Here is a 20,932-nt window from a genome sequence, read left to right as displayed (position 1 = left end):
TGTTCTCTCTCACACTTGTGTTCTCATCTTTGTGGCTTTCTGAGAACAGGAATGCTGGCTAATGTTTATATACCAAATAACTTCCTTATGTGAATGTTCAGTCAGGAGAGAAATGACAATGCAGTTTTAATTAAGCAAGTTAGGGCCACCTGAGCACACATTTGCCTGCTGGTCTATGCCGGTGAGGATAACCTAAGAGCACTTACTGTTTGTAGAGTTGGTTCCATGCCAGTCCCTTTCACAACTGTAACCTGTTCCCCCTTCCCTCATTATCATTTTCAGGGCAGCTTCAGGAGTGCAATGAAATGTATACTTATTGGAATGGAATGTAAAGTCCTGTGCCAGGAGACACTGTGTTAAGATTATGCTTACATTTGTTTAGAGTGCAGGTTTAATAAGACAACTAGCCTAATGATTTTAAAAGAAGCCCAATAGCCTACTAAGGCCATGCTTCTTAAAACAAAGAGTTCATGAAAATGTCCTAGGGCTGTGATGGAATGCGTCTGGGGTGTGGGTCTCTGTGTTTCTATTAAGGTCCCAGGAGCTTTTGCCTCTGCTGCTGGTCTGAAAACCACACCAGCCAAAGACCCAGGGGAAGCTTCTGGGGGTCTGGTGATGCTACACTTACTTGGGTGCTGTCAGTAAGGCAGAATGGTTTGCCCTTCTGGGCTTTAATTTTCTTCATGTAGCAGGAGAAGGTTGAATGAAAAGGGTGTCTAACAGCACTTGCCAACTCTGACACTGTATGAGGACATAAAAGAATGGGGAGGCAGGCTGCAGTTCTGTGCACAGATTCCTTCTCTTAATGTCAACCAGACTTCTGTGTGAGTTAGCAGTGTATCTGAAATGCAGTAAGAAAGGAAAATATTCTGTGTCCCACATTCATGTTAGGTCATGGACGTTTAGTCAATGGTTACACATTTCTGATCTAGTAAAGCAGTGGTGTGTGAAATACGGCTCCCCTCCACCCTCATCCCTGATACGTGTCCTGTGGCTTTCGACTTTTCAGGAAATCCTCCACAGCTTGGGCGGCACGGAGAACCTAGCTCAGGTAAGGCGCTATGGTGTGGCTGCTCTCGCCCTTTCCCTTTGTGCCATGCTCTGGATGGGGATCCAGCAGATACGTGACAAATGGTGGCTTCCTGCTGTTCTTCCCACTGGGGAGGAGCAGGCAGGGTTGAGAAATGTGACCATGAAGCAGGACATTCCTAGCAGGGAGGCACCCGTTTGTTCTGGCTAATTGGTCTCTCCTTACGCAGCCTGCTGAAACGAAAAAGAGCTATAAGAGCTCGCCTGTCTTTAGTTAGCAGGGCCAAGGGCTAGGCATTGGTGGGCAAACTCAAGTGCTCAGCATCACACACATCATACGGGGGAGAAAATGCTGATCGCAAAGATGTTTAAAACTTGGTTCACACACAGTAAAGAATGACTGTGCTCATCAACGACAAAGGAAGAAATGATTTTGACTTGGTTTATTTTTCTGCTTTGGTGACTACTGGGGATGAGTAAGTGGGTGAAAATATTTGTTGGGCAACTCAAAGGCTTGGGCTTAATACAATAACAGAATTTCTGAGCATGTCATTCAATTGGAATAGCCCTGTCTCCTAGAGCCTGTAATGTGTGTGGGAAGAAAGATTTTCATAATAACCTTGCAGATCTACAAATTCATACTGAATTATTAATGGAAGTTAACTTTAATGGAAATGTAACATTAAGGATATTTTATTATATCCTCATTCTTGGGAAGTTGAGTTATGTTTAATTTTTGTTTTTAAGACTTAATTTTAATTTAATAGATTTTTACTTCATTTCAATGTAGCATCAATTCACAAGACTATGCTGTAAAGGATCTTCTTGTCCATTTTATTATTTTTTAAAAATGATTTGTTTATTTATTTGCAAATAGAACTATAGCGAAAGAGGCAGAGACAGAGAGAGGGCTTCTATCCGCTGGTTCATTCCTCTGATGGCCATATCAGCCAAGGCTGGGCCAGGCTGAAGCCAGCAGCCAGGAGCTTCCTCTGGTGTAGGGGCCCAAGCATTTGTGCCATCTTCTGCTGTTTTCCCAGGCTGTTAGCAGGGAGCTAGATTGGAAGTGAGGCAGTCAGCACATGAACCAGCTCCCTATGGGTTGCCAGCATCACAAGCATCTGTCTGCTTAACCTGCTACCCCACAATGACAACCCCATGCTTATCCACTTTGAATTCTATTATAGTGTCAGAGATTATGTGTGTTTCTCTGAGCTTGTTTCTTATAGTCAGTTACTTACAGTGAGAAATTATCAGACCACCCATGCCCCTTTCATTTTGATTATTTGTGTCTGAATGCATGCTGGCTAGATATAGCTTAGGATATTGTAGAACATAAGATCAATAAAATATATGCAGTGTGTTGTAAAAATGATACTCAAAGTCACACTGAAGAGTTTAAATTCTGTGTACCCTATATCCTGTATCTCATTCTTGGATGTTAAGTTACTTTGCAGACTTGTCATTTTTGGACTTTTGGGATTTTATGCTGTCCTTAGGAGGTCTCTTCGTCAACTTCAGGGCATGGAAGGGAGGGTAAAGAGTCCAGGAAAGCAACCACTTTCCTTACTTGAGTCAGACTGGGCCAGAAGGAGCGCTATTATTTGGTGAATCTGTTTCGCCACCTAGAGTTCCTTTTAGAAACTGCAAGTCTTGTACCTTGTTTGCCGTTGGCGTCCACCCTTTCTGACCCGCTTGTTGGTGTGGTCCTTCCGGCAGTACATGGAGATCGCGGCCAACGAGTACCTGGGCTACGGAGAAGAGCAGCACAGCGTGGATAAGCTGGTCAACATGACGTGTAAGTGCTGTCGTCGGAGGCAAGGCCGGCTTTGTGACCTTTCTAGAATATGCAGTGTGGTGTCTGCAGCAGAGGAAAATAAACTTAGAGTATTTGGAATTGCTCTCCTACACATTTGGGGTGATGGGAGCCCCTGCCAACTGTCATAGCCAGTGGCAAGAAATATCCGGAAGAAAAGCTTGTAACTTAACGACTCGTACCTGGAAAAGCACATTTGTCTCATGAAAAGAAAGGCTTCCAGTTTAATCAATGCAATTTAATACACAATTATTGGCTCTTTAGAATGTCAGAGACTATTCAGTTTGTCTCTGTAAGACTGGATTAATAATAGTTCCTGCCCCACAGGATCGGAAACATTCAGAGCCTAAAACAGAAAAAGGAAAAGAAACAGAAAAACCCCAATCTCATCAGGTGACAGTGCAGTGGAAAGACTGGTCTGCATGCCTGAGATGGTTCCCTGTCCTGTGACCGTCTTTCTGTTGGGGCTGTCCCCTCCAGGGTTGGTGAGCTGCACACTTCCTGTGGTTGCAGGGAAGCTGGCCCCCTCACTGTGCGGGGACAGGTTGGCTCCCGAGTCTCCAGGGCAGGACACCAATCTGCATGCCCAGCGAGAGACAGCTGTGGCGAGCCCCCAACCCCAGGGCCTTTCTCTGAGAATGTCTCTCCCTCAGCTGCGGAACCGTGCCAGGTCCGTCCTGTTCGCTGGCCTTCCCCCTCTCTGGAGATCAGAATCTTTCTGAGGAGGATGTTTAAGAACAGACCCCGCTATGAAGGTGACCTCAGGGGCTTGGTCACCTTTGAGCGGAAGGGGAGATTTGTCCTTTCTGGTATTTCCATATTCTGTTATCTCACTAACATTATAAAGTAAGCACTAGCGGAGTTTGAAGGGGTCATTACTGGGCGTCTCTCGGGCTGCTGTGTTCTAGGTTCCCCTTTCTTTGCCTGCCCGCCATACTGCAGATCCAGGGTCCCAGGGGGAACCCATTCCTTTCAACTCCAGATACCTCTTTGAGTCATTTCCTTCCTTTATAGATATTTTTCAAAAACTTGCTGCTGTCAGAGACCAAAGGGAATGGGTCACCACCAGCGGAGCCCACAAGGTGAGTGGCCCCTGAGAGTCCTTGCTTCAGCTCCATGTGCTGGAGGCTCACACCTGGGCCTGCGTAATCACAAGGCACACACCTCTGACCTGAGCGCAGCGGGTGAATCGCTGCCAACCACCGATGCTCTTTGCCAGCCAGAGGAGTAAAGGAAAAGAAAGGTTCTTGAAATTTATTCTTTTTTTCTTCTATGCAATTTATTACCAAGTTCATTGCTTAATTTAGATGTTGCTTGAAAAACTCTAGCCATCTATATAACCTGACACTAAGTATGTGTTTGTAAATAAATTTAATCAAACAAATAAAACGTATGTGTACATATAAATAAATTCCATATGTCATGTGCAGTCAGATTAGTTTGAACCATATGAAACTGCCAACTGTCTGCAGGTAAAAAATGTTTGAATACAGGCAAGTTCATATGATTCAGCCTCATACTAAGATAATATAGTATTGGCCAGCACTGTGGCTCACTAGGCTAATCCTCTGCCTGCGTCGCTGGCACCCTGGATTCTAGTCCTGGTTGCTCCTCTTCCAGTCCAGCTCTCTGTTGTGGCCAGGGAAGGCAGTGGAGGATGGCCCAAGTCCTTGGGCCCTGCACCCGCATGGGAGACCAGGAGGAAGCACCTGGCTCCTGGCTTCGGATCGGCGCAGCGCTGGCAGTAGCAGCCATTTGCGGGGGGGGGGGGGGGTGAACCAACGGAAGGAAGACCTTTCTCTCTGTCTCTCTCTTTCACTGTCTAACTCTATCTGTCAAAAAAAAAAAAAAAGATAATATAGTATTACAAGTAGATAAATCAACTACAGTTTTTTTTTTTTTTTCTTTTGACAGGCAGAGTGGACAGTGAGAGAGAGAGACAGAGAGAAAGGTCTTCCTTTTGCCGTTGGTTCACCCCCCAATGGCTGCCGCGGCCGGTGTGCTGCGGCCAGTGCATCATGCTGATCCGAAGCCAGGAGCCAGGTGCTTCTCTTGGTCTCCCATGGGGTGCAGGGCCCAAGGACCTGGGTCATCCTCCACTGCCCTCCTGGGCCACAGCAGAGAGCTGGCCTGGAAGAGGGGCAACCGGGACAGAATCCGGCGCCCCGACTGGGACTAGAACCTGGTGTGCCGGCGCCGCAGGCAGAGGATTAGCCTATTGAGCCACGGCGCCGGCCCAACTACAGATTTTAAGATGGATGAAGACAGATTTAATCCAGCAGACTGAATTTAAATTTATAGTAAAACTTTTTGGCTGGTAGCCAGCAAGAACCCAGTTTGAATAACCTTGTTGAGTTCCTTCCCAGCATATATTACAACAAGGCTGCCTGTAATGTGTCAATACATGGATCTTGTGGCCTAAGGGAGGATCCTAGGTGATATACAGGTCCACACTTTTCATGTCAGTAGCCTTTTGTTTCACTGATACTGCTTAGAATTTCAAGAAAACAATTTATAGAAATATTTATTCCCCTTTTATTTCAGCTTGAGGGAGAGAAAGCATGTTTCCGTCTACTGGTTCTTCACTCCCCAAATGCCCACCACAGCCACTGTTGGGTTGGGCCCCAGACTCCATTGAGGTCTCTCACATGGATGGCAGACACCCAAGTACTTGAGCCATCATCTGCTGTCCGTATCTCATATGTAATAGCAGGAAGCTGGATTGGAAGAGGGGGAAATGAGGACTAGAACCAGGCACTCACATATGGGATTTGGGTGTCCCAAGTGGTGACTTAACCACCATGCCAAACACCCACTCTGGAAGACAAGTGTTGAGTTAACATTAAGATGCTAAGTGGACATGTCAAAAACCGTGAAACTGACATATGTGGGGATTAAAGTTGGGACACATTATGTCAGAAGTCAGAAAAAAAAAAAGAAAAAGTGGAGAATAAAAAATGGAAAATATCTAAGAAAGATAAGTATAACTTCGTTTAAAAAAAAAAAAGAATGAAATTACAAAGGGGAAAAAGTCCATGTAATGGAAGCCAAAAAAAGTCATGTCAGTGGCCCAGGCTGCAGCTTTGGCCTGGAATAGGTATGGTGTGCACTTCATGGGGGCCATTCAGCTCTGAAAATGTAGAGAAGATAAAGGATTTTGTATTAGGGAGAATTCAAGGATGGGCCCTGAGAAGCTCTGGCTGGCTGTCAGTCGGGTCATGTTGTTCAGGATAATACACAGGAGCACCAACGATCTCCTTTCACCACCAATGGGAAATCCAGGGGAAGACTGAAGTACTTGGTGGTGTTGACCTGTCATGCCTAGTTTGGTGGTGGTGGTGGGGGAGAAAGTTTCAGTTATGAAAGTCTGAAAAATAGTTCCATAATTTGGAAAGTGCCTGGCTCAGAGAGAGCTGATGGCCACCAGTGTTGCAATTTATTCTGTTTTTCTCCCTGCTTCTCCCTGGGGAGGGGTCAGAAGTAGCAGAGCAAGACCCCCAAGCTTGTGAAAGCAGAAAGCAGTGTGAGAAGCAGGCAGTCATGTGATGATCCCTTTTGCTTTCTACCCTGGGATATAGAGAACTACTCACCAAAATAGAGTGTCCTGTAATGAACTATTTTGAATATTTTATACAATACCTTATAAAGTTCAACCTCTGGGGCTGGTGCTGTGGTGCAGTGGGTTAAGCCGCTGCCTGTGATGTGGGCATCCCATATGGGCCCTGGTTCAAGTCCCAGATGCTCCACTCCCCATCCAGCTCCCTGCAAATATGCCTGGAAAAGCAGCAGAAGATGGTTTATGTACTTGGGCCCCTGGAATTCCTGTCTTCTGGCTTCAGCCTGGCCTAGTCCCAGCTGTTGCAGCCATTTCAGGATTGAATCAGCAAATGGAAGATCTCTCTCTTATCTCTCTCTCTCTGCCTTTCAAATAAACAAATAAACCTTAAAAAAAACTTCATACTAACCACAAAAAATACAAATATTAAAGAACCTATTTATGGCTGATAGGATATCCCATTTCTCATTATTCTATAACTAAAGCCATAATAAATAATTTGATTCTATTTACAAATATGTATATAAAGACATTTTTAATGCCATGGAAAAAATTAGTGAACAATGTGAAGAAGAAAAAAAAATCAACTGTAAAATTATATATATGGTTTATGTCTAATTGTGTACACACATACATTTTAAAATAGTGAAAAAAAGGTTGAGCTTGTTTGATCTTTTTTAAATAAAGATTTATTCATTTATATTTGAAAGTCATATATATATATATATATATATATATATATATATATATATATCTACCATCCACTGGTTCATTCCCCAATTAGCCACAACGGTTAGGGCTGGGCTGATCAGAAGCCAGGAGCCAGGAGCTTCTTCTGGATCTCCCACGTGGGTGCAGGGGCCCAAACACCTGGGCCATCCTCCGTTGCTTTCTCAGGCACATTCACAGGGAGCTGAATCAGAAGTGGAGCAGCGGGGACTCAAACCGGCACCCATATGGGATGCCTGCACTGCAGGCGGAGGCTTAGCCTTCTATGCCACAGAACCTACCCCATTTCTTTGATCTTTAGAAGCAAACAGTGTACCATTCAAGAAACTTGTAGCACTATTATAATTAAACTTTGTTTTCCTTAATTTTTCAGACTTTAGTAAATCTACTTGGTGCCAGAGACACAAATGTTCTCCTGGGTGCCCTTCTAGCTCTTGCGAGCTTAGCAGAAAGGTGAGTGTATCTTACTGTACTTAACAGTTCTGCTGTTGCTGCGATTTCGGTGAGTGGTGCAGAAGCGAGCAGTGACTTTGCTACCTACCTAGTTCATGTTTGTGAAAAATAACCATGAAATAACATTTATATATTGAAGAAGATCCTGGATGGAAAGCATCACTTAAAATGTAAAGTCAGACAGGTAAGTGCCAGTTTCATGTTTGTGTTTCTTCCTGACCTGCAATATTTACTTAATTTTTCCACTCAGCTCTCAGTTACTTCTGCTTTCAAAACTATCACAGTATTTTTGGGGGCACTGAATCTCCATCTCCTTGACTTTCTTTCATTATTCTCACATGTGTGTTCATCATAACATCCAAAATGTTTTCCAGCATTATTGGCCTTAATAAAATTCTTAGAAAACTTGACTTTCTGTAGATGTCTTGCTCATTCTGATGAAAAGATTTTAAATGTATGTTTATGGCAGTAAGTGGGTCATTACTTTCTGCTGAATGACATGATTCCTTTTTTTTTTTCCTTTTTTTGTCTCTCCTTTGAGATGGAATGAAAAGGGTAATAAATAAGTAGGAGTAGTAAACTATGTTTTTACTAATAATTTCCAATTTGTAGTCCAGAATGTAGGGAGAAGATAAGTGAACTCAACATTGTGGAAAATCTGTTGATGATTCTACATGAATATGACCTGCTTTCTAAAAGGTAGGGCTGCTAACAAGGTAAAAAGGCAGCGTCTTATATTAGATGTGAGTGCTTATTATTATTTATGATATTTTTTCAGTTTTATTTATTTTTTAATTTTTTTTTCCCAGAAACCTTTTATTTAAGGTATACAAAATTCATGCATTTCATAAATGCAACTTTAGGAACATAGTGCTTCTTCCCACTGTACCCACCTTCCCATCCTTCTTCCTTTTCCCTCTCCTTTTCCCATTCTTATTTTTTACTAAGATCTATTTTCAGTTAACTTTTTACACATGAGATTAACTCTATACTAAGTAAAGAGTTCAACAAATATTGTGAAAAAAATGTTCCTTAACAGTTGAGACAAGGGCTATCTCAAAGTATCAGTTTTGCTTCTATAGATTACCTTTTAGGTGCTCTATTAGTTACCACAGATCAGGAAGAACTTATGATATTTTTCATTTTTGGACTGGCTTATTTCACCAAGTATGATGTTTTCCAGTTTCATCGATTATGTTGCAAATGACCGGATTTCATTTTTTTTTTTACCACTGTGTAGTATTCCATGGTGTACATATCCCATAATTTCTTTATCCAGTCTTCAAGTTTATGGGCATTTTGATTGATTCCATATCTTAGCTATTGTGAACTGAGCTGCAATAAACATGGGGGTGCAGATAACTCTTTTATATGCTGATTTCTTTTGGCTTGGGTAAATTCCCAAGTGTAGGGTGGCTGGATCATATGGTAGGTCTGTACTCAGATTTCTGAGGTATCACCACACTGTCTTCCACAGTGGCTGCACCAGTTTACATTCCCACCAACAGTGGATTAGTGTGCCTTTTTCCTCACATCTTCACCTTCATTTGTTGTTTGTTGATTTCTGTATGAGAGCCATTCTAATTGGGGTGAGGTGAAACCTCATAGTTGTTTTGATTTGCATTTCCCTGATGGCTAGTGATCCTGAACATTTTTTCATGTGCCTATTGGCCATTTGGATTTCCTCTTTTGAAAAGTGTCTGTTTATGTCCTTTGTCCGTTTCTTAACTGGGTTGTTTGTTTTATTGTTGTTGAGTTTCTTGAGCTCTTTGTATATTCTGGTTATTATTCCTTTGCCAGTTGTATAGTTTGCACATATTTTCTTCCATTCTGTCAGTTGCCTCTTCCCTTTGCTGAGTGTTTCTTTTGCAGTGCAGAAGCTTCTCAATTTGATCTCATCCCATTTGTTAATTTTGGCTTTGATTGCTTGTTCCCCTGGAGTCTTTTCCAAGAAGTCTTTGCTATGGTAATGTCTTGTGGGGATTTCTCAATGTTCTCTAATAATTTGATGGTATTAGGTCATAGATTTAGGTCTTTGATCCATTTTGAGTGGATTTTTGTGTAAAGTGTAAGGTAGTGATCTTGCTTCATATTTCGGCATATGGACATCCAGTTTTCCCAGCACCATTTGTTGAGTAGACTATCCTTGCTCCAGGGATTGATTTTAGCTCCTTTGTCAAATATAAGTTGGCTGTAGATGTTTGGATTGATTTCTGGTATTTCTATTCTGTTCATTGGTCTATCCATTTGTTTTTGTGCTGGTACCAGGCTGTTTTGATTGTAACTGCCTTGTAGTATATCTCGAAATCTGGTATTGTGGTGCCTCTAGTTTTGTTTTAGTTGTATAATATTGTTTTAGCTATTTGGGGTCACCTGTGTTTCCATATGAATTTCAGCATCATTTTTTCTATATCTGAGAAGAATCTTGTTGGTATTTTGATTTGTATCACATTGAATCTGTAAATTGATTTGGTAATATGGACATTTTGATGATATTGATTCTTCCAATCTATGAACATGGAAAATTTTTCTATTTTTTGTGTCTTCTATTTCTTTCCTTAATGGTTTATAATTCTCATTGTAGAGATCTTTGATATCATTTTTTAAGTTCATTCCAAGGTATATGATTTTTTATAGCTATTGTGAATGGGATTGATCTTAGAAGTTCTTTCTCAGCCATGGCATTATCTGTGTATACAAAGGATATTGAATTTTTTGTGTTGATTTTATATGCTGCCACTTTAACAAACTAAAAAAAGTTCTAATAGTCTTTAGTGGAGTCTTTTTAAATTAGTTTTTAACAGATTCACTGTGCTTTATAGATGCAGTATAGAACTTAATGGTATTCCTTTTCTCCTTTTCTTCTCTGCCTATCTCTCCCTCCTACCACCTTCTCCCTTTCTGTCTTGTTTTTTTTTTTTTAAGATTTTTTTAAAAGTATTTAAAAGGCAGTATTACAGAAAGAGAAGGAGAGATAGATATAGAGGGAGGGATGCCTTTCATTTGCTGGTATACTCCCCAAATGTCTGTAATGGTTAAGGCTGTGCCAGGCCAAAGTCAGGAGCCCAGAGCTTCTTCTGGGTATCTCCCATGTGGGTGGCAGGTTCCCAGGCATCTGGGCCATCTTTTTACTGCTTTCCCATGTATATTAGCAGGGAGCTGGATTGGAAATGGAGCAGCTGGGACTTGAACCAGTGTCCATATGGGTTGCTGGCATCACAAGTGCTGGCTTAATCTTCTACACCCCTCTTTTTGGTATTTGAGATAACATATTTTAAATTTATGTTATAGTAAAAAGGCTTAATACTTCACCAAAAAGAAGTTTAACAAGTAAAAAACAAAAAGACCCTAGTTTGGTAGGATTATACAACAGCTTTATGCAATAATTGAATGAAAAAATGATCATTTCACCCATATCCAGTAAATTTTAAAATATTTAGAGATCATTAAAACTAGTAGTATAACATTCTTAACCATTGATTGACAAATTTGTAAAACAAACTTTTGAAAAAATATGCGGCAATACTGATACACAAAACCTTTTTTTTGTTTTTTAAATTTAACTCCCACATATGAGGGAGAACATGTAATATTTATCTTTTTGTGTCCTGCTTATTTTACTCAATGTGAAGTCTTCCAGTTGCGTCCATTTTTTTGCAAATGGTAGAATATCATTCCTTTTCATAGCTGAATAATATTCCACTGTGTATATATACCACATTTTCTTTATACATACATCTGATGAGGGTCACCTTGGTTGATTCCAGATTCTGGCTGTTGTGAACAGTGCTGCTATTCACATGATGGTGCAGGTATCCCTTTGATACATTGTGTTCAAGACTTTTGGGTATATACCTGGTAGTGTGATTGCCAGATCATATGGCAAGTATATTTTCTGTTTTTTTAAAGAAATCTCCACCATGTTTTCCACAGTGACTGCACTAATTACATTCCCACCAACAGTGTATAAATATTCCCCTTTGTCCACATCCTTGGCAGCATTTGTCCCTGTCTGTGTTTTGGATTTTAGCCATGGTGACAGGGATGAGGGGATATCTCATTGTAGCTTTGCTTTGATTCCCTGCTGGCTACTGATGTTGAGTATTTTTTATATGTTTGTTGGCCATTTGTTTTTCTTTGTTTGAGAACCATCTATTGAAACCCTTTGCCCTGAAAGCTCCCAGGAGAATTCTGTCCTCAGGACCAGATGGGTTACCTGATAACATGGGGCAACAAAACCTTCCCAGAGCCCTAAGGGAAGCCCCCTCTGCTCTGCCCTGCAAATCTTGGGAGGAATTTGCTAATTTTCACCCAACAGAACCTTCCTCTAGGACTCTCCTTGTTTTGTCCTGAAGGAGAGGGGGAAGTGGGTAAACAGACTCCCTTAAAAACCTAGGGGGTCCAAACAGACTGCTGGCTCAGCTCTCTGCCTCTCTGCTGAGTTCCCACCTGGCCTGCCCAGGTGTATTTCCTCCATTCAACCATGTAACCTCTATTCTCTCCCAGTCCGAGTGACTGGGTGCTCTCTCTCTGTCCATTCTGACAGATGCCCTATGCCCAATAAAGCCTTATCACTCCGGAAAGAAAAAAAAAAAAGAAACCCTTTGCTCATTTTGCCCATTTCTTAACTGGATTTTTTTTGTTGTTGTTGTTTAGTTTTTTAAGTTGCTAATATACTCTGCATATTAATCCTTTGTTGGATAGGTGGTTTGCAAATATTTTTTCTCATTCTCTTGGATGTCTCTTCACTCTATTGATTGTTTTCTTTGCTGTGCAAAATCTTCTGAGTTTGATAGAGTCCCATTTGTTTAGTTTTGCTTTTGCTGCTCGTACTTTGTAGGTCTTGTCCAAGAAATCATCCCCTACACCAGCGTCTTGGAGTGTTTCCCCTGTGTTTTCTTTCACCAGCTTCATAGTCTCAGGTCTTAAATTTAGGTCTTTGATACATCTGGAGTTGATTTTTGTATATGGTGAGAGGTATGAATCTAATTTTATTCTCACGATCTCTCTCTCTATATATATTCTATACACACACACACACATTTGTTGAAGAGATCATCCTTACTCAACAGTATGGTCTCAGCACTTTTGTCAAAAATCAGTTGGCTGTATGTACGTGGATTAATTTCTGGGCTATTCTGTTCCATTCATCTATGTAACAGTTTTTATGCCAGTACTATGCTGTTTTAATTACTATCTCTTTGTTTTATGCTTTTTAAAAAAGATTTATTTATTTGAAGTCAGAGTTACACAGAGAGAGGAGAGGCAGAGAGAGAGAGAGAGAGAGAGAAAGTCTTTCATCTGATGGTTCACTCCCCTGATGGCCACAATGGTCAGAGCTGCACCCATCTGAAGCCAGGAGCCAGGAGCTTCTTCCTGGTCTCCCGCGTGGGTGCAGGGGCCCAAGCATCTGGGCCATCTTCTGCTGCTTTCCTAGGCCATATCAGAGAGCTGGATTCAAGTGGAGCAGCCAGGACTCGAACTGGTGCCCATATGGGATGCTGGTGCTTCAGGCTAGGGCATTAACCTGCTGTGCCACAGCGCCGGCCCCTGATTTATTCTTTGAAGTCAGGCATTGTGATTCCTCCATTTTGATTTTTCTTGTTCAGGATCACTTGGATATTCTGGGTCTTTTGTGATTCCATATGAATTTTAGGATTGTTTTTTCTAGTTCCATAAAGAATGTCATTGGAATTTTGATAGGGATTTCATTGGGTCTGTAGATTGCTTTAGGTAGTATAGACATTTTAATGATATTGTTTGTCTAATCCCCGAGCAAGGAATATCTTTCCATTTTTTGTGCCATTTTTTAATATCCTTGATGATTTCTTTCATCAATCTTGGATAATTTTTGTTTCTTTATTAAAGATTTAGCTATTTACCTGAGAGAGGTAGAATTACAGACAGAGAGGGAGAAACAGAGAAAGTTCTTCTATTTGCTGGTTCACTCCCCAAATGGCCGCAAAGGCTGGAGCTAGGTCGATCTGAAGCCAGGAGCCAGGAGTTTCCTCTGGGTCTTGCATATGGGTATAGGGGCCCAAGCACTTGGGTCATCCTCCATTGCTCTCTTGGGCCATCAGTAGAAAGCTGGATCAGAAGTGGAGCAGCTGGAACATGAACCAGCACTTCAGGAGGAGGCTTAACCCACTACACCACAGTGCTGGCCCCTTGATGATTTTCATTGTAAAGATCTTTCACTTCTTTGATTAAATTAATTCCTAAATATTTGAGTTTTTTTTTTTTGGGTGTGGCTATCATGAATGGAATTTCTTTCTTGATTTCTCTTTCTGTGAGTTCATCATTAGCATATAAAAAAGCTACTGTTATTTTGTAACCTGCAACTTTACTGAGTTGGTTTATCAATTCTAACAGCTTTTTGGCTGAGTGTTTAGGTTTTTCCATGTTCAACATCATGTCACCTGCAAACATGGACAGTTTGACTTCCTTCTTTCCAATTTTGATGCCCTTTCCTTCTCCTCCCTAATGTTCTTGCCAAAATTTCCAGTACTATATTGAATAAGAGTGGGGAAAGAGGACTTGTTTCAGATCTGAGGGGAAATGCTTTCATCTTTTCTCCATTAAGTATGATATTGGCTGATATAAAGCCTTTATAATTTTGAGGAATGTTCCTTCTATACCTAATTTGTGGAGGGTTTTTAATCTTGAAGGTGTGTTGAATCTTATCACATGCTTTCTCTGCATCTACTGAGATGACCATATGGTTTTTGTTCTTCATTTTATTGATGTGACTTATGTCACATCAATTTGTGAATGTTGTACCACCTCGCACATGTTATTTATATTGTTCGCTGAATACCATAAGTCAGCTTGGCATTTATTTTCTTTTTAAGTTTATATAAAAAGACTAGAGCAAAAAGGGTATATTGATTTATCTTCAGTTCTGCATTTCTTTTAGATCTTGGCATAGAATCTAATTACATATATGATGGCATCTTTAATGTTTTTTAATTGCACTTATTTAAATTTGTATTTTTAGGGAAAGAAACTATGAGGTTGCTCTACTTTCAGTAACTGCAAATTGTGTGTGGAATAAATAATTAGATTGCTAAAAACCATTTTGTTTAAGGCATCAATATAAGATATATTCTGACTCGTTTTATGATCACTTGTTATAACTTAAAATAGAATCTGCTATAAAATGGATTTATTTTCACTTGAATTGGATATTGTTCTAAAGAATTACTGTTCCCAAGTAGTTACTAGGTTATGTTGCTGTGTTTAAAGTTTCAGTCTGCATCATATGATATCTAGTGGAATAAGTTATAAGTTTCTAAAGAGGGAAAATAGGTAACAAATCCCAAGCAGTGAGGCTCTGACACGGTAAATCCTTCTGGATTTTTCTTACAATCTGATTTAATGCTTTTTACAGGAGTGTTAAATACAGACAACAGTCAGAGGGCTTAGCTTAGAGACATAGCTATCTGAACTGATTCATCCAACAAGTGAAGTGCCACACTCTACCAGGTGTTAGAAAACCAAAGGCAATTAAGATATGAGGATATCATGTAGGGTGGAGACAGACAGTAAATCACTGTTTAATTATGAGGTATTAGAGTGATTCAGTAGATGGACACACAGAGTACACCTTTCATCTGTTATTTCATTCTCCAAATGGCTACAGTGGTTGTAGTGGGGCCAGGCTGAAGCTAGGAGCCTGGAGTTCCATCCAGATCTCCCTCATTGGTAGCAGGGGCCCAAGTACTTTGGCCATTGTCCCCTGCTTTCCTAGGCTCATTAACAGGGAGCTGAATGGGAAGTGGAGCAGCTGGAATTTGAGCTGGTGCTCCAATAGGGGATACCAGTGTTACAGGCAGCAGCTTGGCCCACTGCCCCTCAGTGCTGACCCCTAGACCCTATGTTCTTATTTTAAGAGCAGAAAAGTTCAGGAGGGAGAGAAACCACAGAAAACTGGGCGTATAAAGCAGCACGGGAATGAGATTATGGAATTGGGAGATGACGGGCTTGATCCCAAGGATGAGAGCAATGGAGTTAACAAATTGTGTAGCTTTCAGAAGCTTTAATCCTAGGAGCTGCCTAGATAATAGGAGTGACTATGGGCTCTTAATTGGCAGTGATGGGGTGTGTAAGGAGAAGATGTCTTATGAGGACTCCCAGTTTTCTGGCTTGGAAAGTTGGAAAGACTGTGCTGATAGTAGGAGTCAAGACTAGGGATCTCAGAAGAACAGATCTGGAGAAGAGGATAGGGATTTTGAGTTTAGCCATAGGGTGATGTTTTCTACACACCTGTGGAATGTCACTTTGGTGAGGAGCAATGTCTGTGCTGAGAGTTTGTAGCCGTGGGAGTGGATGATACCATCTGGCGGGGTGTTGAGAATCGTGAGACGGCAGGGCTAGGTTGATTCTGTGAAACATGTATTATCATATAGCTTCCTTGCTATTCTGGGCCTTGTCCCTTAAGTATCAATTTTATTTAACTCTTTAGATAAGGTTCTGGGCACTTTGACTTAAGTACCCTGAATAGTAGCATTTTTGAAATTTCCTATGAGTGTCTTATTTTTGCAACTAGTTTCTGAAGACCAGATTAAGTCTATTTGCTTATTATCTTTGGCACAGTGCTAATCATAGTGTTTGTGCTCAGTACACACTTGCTGGTCAGTAGCAAGTCATTGGGTGAGACCATTGAGGATAAAATAAGGGCACGATTTAGAACAGTGGTCAGCCAACCATGCCCTTCAGGCTGCACTTGGCCTGCCACTTGTTTCTGTAAATACAGAACTATTGTAACCCAGCCATGCCCATTCGTGTTTGTCTGCTGTCTGTGGCTGCTTTCATGCTGTCTTGGCCTAGATGAGTGGTTGTGACAGAGATTGTGTGGTCAGCAAAGCCAATGACACTTGGCTTTGACATGGCCCCTTTCCGACAGTGCGTTTGACTCATGACGTAGAAAACGTCGGTGTTACATTGCATGCCGTGGTGAGAGCCTTGGCCTAAATGTAAAGCCATTGACTGGTGATGCCACGAATCTCCTCCTGCTCCTTCCAGGCTGACGGCGGAGTTACTGCGCCTGCTTTGTGCCGAGCCCCAGGTGAAGGAGCAAGTGAAGCTCTACGAGGGCATCCCCGTCCTCCTGAGTCTGCTCCACTCCGACCACCTGAAGCTGCTCTGGAGCGTCGTCTGGATCCTGGTGCAGGTCTGTGAGGACCCGGAGACCAGTGTGGAGATCCGCGTGTGGGGAGGCATCAAGCAGCTGCTTCACCTTTTACGAGGGTGAGTCTGGCTTGGGTCTCCTTTGCCGTCTTCACAGAAGGCTGGGTCCTCCATGTCACGATGGCAGATTAGGTCCACATTGACCTCCTTCCCTCCTACTTTGGGGTTTTTGTTTGTTTGTTTGGTCATTCATATTTTCCGGAGCCGTTTATACCTGTAGTAAGAATGCTCTAAATCAAAGTCAGGAATGTTTATCTTTTATATGCCTTGGGAGCTCTCCTATTTGTCTTTGTATCAGCAGCCTCCAGTTCAATGGCAGGCATCAGTGGAAATCTAGTAAAGAAAATATTTGTCTTGCATCTTTTCCTTAAATCAGTGTATGCACTTTGTCATTTCAACAGGCGCAATAATGCTGATATTATACTAAAATGCTAGCATGTGTATGTATATCATCTCTTTGTAAAAGAAAAAAAATCTATATTAAAGGAACAAATGCATAATTCTTATTTAATATTAGAAAGAATGTGATCAATCAAATGGTTGCTGTGTTACTGATGCTGGTTGAGTTGCTGTACTTTTCTCTATAATCTTTATTTGCAGTCCTTTAAAGTGGGTATTATGACCTTTTAAAGTATCCCAGTGATATTCCAAGCTGTGAGTATGGGGAAGGGCTGGTTTGTTAATACAGCTTCAAATTGAAATTCTGGGGCCGGCACTGTGGTGCATAAAGTTAAGCCTCTGCCTTTAGTGCCAGCATCCCATATGGACTCTGGTTTGAGTCCTGGCTACTCCACTTCTCATCCAGCTTTCCTGCTAATGTGCCTATGAAGGCAGCAGAAGATGTTCCAAGTCCTTGGGCCCCTGCACCTACGTGGGAGACCTGGAAAAAGCTCCAGGCTCCTGGCTTTGGTCTGGTTCAGCCCTAGCCTTTGCAGCCATTTGGGAGATCTCTCTCACTCTGTCTGTCTCTTTCTCTCTCTGCCTTTCAAACAAACAAATTTTAAAAGGGTTCTTTGGAATTATGTTGCAATGTGACTATTATATTTTATGAAGTATTGAGTAAGAATATATTTTTGGCACCATCCATGGGAAAATTCAGTTACTTACAAAAGCATAACTCAGCTCTATGGATGCTGAATCAGAGTTAAAAATAAATATGTCTGTCTGAAACAGGTCATGTTTATGATCAGTAGTACATAAATAAAGCCCATCCTAATAAAAGCAGAGTGACTTAATTTAATATAACCAGATGTTATCAAATCAATATTATTAAGATTTCGTTCATTTTATTCTTCCAGTAATACTGCAGAACTGTGTGTTACCAATTTCATTTTCTCTGAGGAAACATTTCAAAGCAGAAGAGCAAATACAAACTGTAACATTGCTCATGATTTCTGTTGTTACTGAAACAAAAGAGAAAAATTTATAAACCATTGACAGTCTTCTTGCTTTTATGAATGTCCCAATTACTTAAAATATGTTTTATTTATTTGAAAAGCGTAGGTACAGAGAAAGAGGGGGAGACAGAGATCTTACATCCACTGGTTCACTCCCCAGAAGCCCACAGTAACCAGGGCTGGGCTAGGCTAAAGCCAAGAGCTAGGAACTCAATGTAGGTCTCCCACATGAGTTTCAGGGACCCAAGAACTTGAGCCATCACCTTCTGCCTCCCAGACTGTGTATTAGCAAGAATCTGGAATTAGAAATAGAGACAGGACTCCAACCCAGGCCCTCCGGTATGGGAAGCAGGCATTCCTCCATTGCCTTCCCGGGCCACAGCAGAGAGCTGGACTGGAAGAGGGGCAACCGGGACAGAATCCGGTGCCCGGACCAGGATTAGAACCTGGTGTGCCGGCGCTGCAGGTGGAGGATTAGCCTACTGAGCCACAGCGCTGGCCAGGAAGCAGGCATTCCAAGTGGCAACTTAAACAGTGCACCCAACACCGCCCCACAATTACTTTAAGATGTAAAGTATTAATCTTACAAAAATGTTGTGACATAGTAAGCTAGCTCCTTCGTCAAAATAATTACAATTGCCAAAGATTTTTTTGCTTGGGTTTGTAGGATGTTGATGATGATGATGATGTTGGTTATGGTATTATTTAGTATTTCTCAGTCAGAGTTATTAAAACAGCTGTGGTTTGCCCTTTCAGAAAGTAGCTTTTTTTAATAATAAAAAATTCTATAATAGTTCAGCAATACTTTAATGACAAAAATCTGACTTTTTTCTTACACAGAGTTGAGTCTAATATCAGGTACTAGCTTTCCTCTTTTGTTAAGTCATATGTATCCATAATAGAAAAAAATTCTTTCATGTTTAAAGAATTATTTTGTAGTCTGTATCCATGGTCAGTGTTAGAAAGCTCTTCCGTGGGAAGATGATGTGTTAGCCCTTACTCAATGTTAAATATGGCTCTGGAGCTCTGGGAGAATTTATTACCCCAGCTGGGTAAACAATATCCGTTCACAGCTTGTGCCTGCCCTTAGGCTGCCTGGAGCAGGTACTGGGGGTGGGGGTGGGGGGAGGTTTCCAGGTTGTCTGGTGGCTTGAGTATGAACAGTCACTATTGTCAGGGCAGTTTTTAGAAATCTGTCCATGCCCTTTCATCTGCAATCCCGGATTCAAAGGCAGTTCCCACAGGGCTCCATGTTCTCCATAACTTGGAGAGATCCCTACCACGTGAGTTTTCAGATGATCATGTTGACTGACAAGATCATCCCTTTTGTGACTGTCTCTCTGCCCATTTCCATGCCCATTGAAGGAAGGATAGCAGTGGACCCAGATTATCTGGGATGGAAATCAAAGATACTCCATCTACATTATATTGGGCACATATAAATTCAGATGGAGCTGCAGTCACAAATCAGAGAGAAGGGAAAAAGCGACAGCAGTCCTGTAAAGCAAACGGGAACGAGGCAGACAAAGGACAGGTGAAGCATCCATATATTGTAGAAGCCAGTGCACTAAGAACACAGAAAAACAGGCAGTAAGCAGAACTTGAGTTCATGAAATGAGATTAAAGGTGAGATAAGACAACAGGAATGGCAGGAGATTGCAGAAGAAAGAACACAAGGACTAAATGAAACCCACGGAACCGATGAGTTCACTGGGATACCAGAAAAACACTGAGAATAGTGAAATAGAGAAGAAGCTTAAAAGATAATATAGAATACACAGGAAAAAGACAAAGACAGGAAGGTAATTCAGAAGTGAAGGGAAGGTCAGTACCTCAGTTTTCTTTCTTTCTTCTTTTTTTTTATTTGACAGGTAGAGTTATAGACAGAGAGACGGAAAGGTCTTCCTTCCGTTGGTTCACTCCCCTAATGGCTGCTACAGCCGGCGCTCCACCTGTCCGAAGCCAGGAGCCTGGTGCTTCCATCTGGTCTCCCATGTGGGTGTGGGGCCCAAGCACTTTGGCCATCCTCCACTGCCCTTCCGGGCCACAGCAGAGAGCTGGACTGGAAGAGGAGCAACTGGGATTGGAACCCAGGGTGCCGGCACCACAAGTGGAGGATTAGCAAAGTGAGCCACGGCGCCGGCCTAGTACATCAGTTTTCAACATGTAGATAATTGAGATCCCAGAGATACAGAGAAATATAAAAAAGAACAAAAATTAGAAGTATCTCAGAAAAGAACTTTCCTAAAATAAAGCAAGATTGGAATTTCTTGGAAAGAGAAAATTCAGAACAATCAAAACTGAGATATATTCATGTGAATTAATTGAAGCAAAACAGAGTTCACAAACAAAGGTGGTGAGCTGTGGAGAGCAAGAGAAAGAGCAGTCTTTTCAGGAAGTATTTTAGCAGCAATAAAAGAAATAAAGATATGGCTCCTACCTCACACCACACACAGAAATCAATTCTAGGTGCAAGGAAAGCGAAACAATAAAAACAACACAGAAGAAAACACTGAGCACGAAGAACTGATAAATGGTCTGTGCATTTACCTCTTTTTTCCAGAGACAGAAATTTTGTTTCTGATCGCTCCTCCCTTGGAAGCTTGTCTAGTGCAAATGCTGCAGGCCGGATCCAGCAGCTTCATTTGTCCGAAGATTTAAGCCCTCGAGAAATACAAGAAAATACCTTCTCTCTTCAAGCAGGTGTTTATGTTATGTTACTATGGCTTATTATTCAATATTATATAATTTGCTATTCTGTAC

The 20,932-nt window shown here is 41.5% G+C and overlaps 1 protein-coding gene across 5 annotated transcripts in view; it reads left to right on the top strand.

Moving 5' to 3' along the window:
- The window catches only part of NEK10 (NIMA related kinase 10), a 368,558-nt gene that overhangs the window by 52,098 nt on the left and 295,528 nt on the right, over positions 1-20,932 (top strand). For all 5 annotated transcript variants that reach the window (XM_062179356.1, XM_062179349.1, XM_062179342.1 and 2 more), the window contains 7 exons: positions 1,010-1,051; positions 2,749-2,827; positions 3,860-3,927; positions 7,504-7,583; positions 8,196-8,282; positions 16,608-16,832; positions 20,733-20,872. In XM_062179356.1, the coding sequence (XP_062035340.1) occupies positions 1,010-1,051; positions 2,749-2,827; positions 3,860-3,927; positions 7,504-7,583; positions 8,196-8,282; positions 16,608-16,832; positions 20,733-20,872 (721 nt within the window). The remainder of the gene's footprint in view (positions 1-1,009; positions 1,052-2,748; positions 2,828-3,859; positions 3,928-7,503; positions 7,584-8,195; positions 8,283-16,607; positions 16,833-20,732; positions 20,873-20,932) is intronic.

Source organism: Lepus europaeus, chromosome 2, assembly GCF_033115175.1.
Source record: "Lepus europaeus isolate LE1 chromosome 2, mLepTim1.pri, whole genome shotgun sequence".
In the NCBI taxonomy this organism is placed as follows: domain Eukaryota; kingdom Metazoa; phylum Chordata; class Mammalia; order Lagomorpha; family Leporidae; genus Lepus; species Lepus europaeus.
The sequence above is the reverse complement of the archived record's forward strand: the minus strand, read 5'-3'. Positions and strand labels throughout refer to the sequence as shown.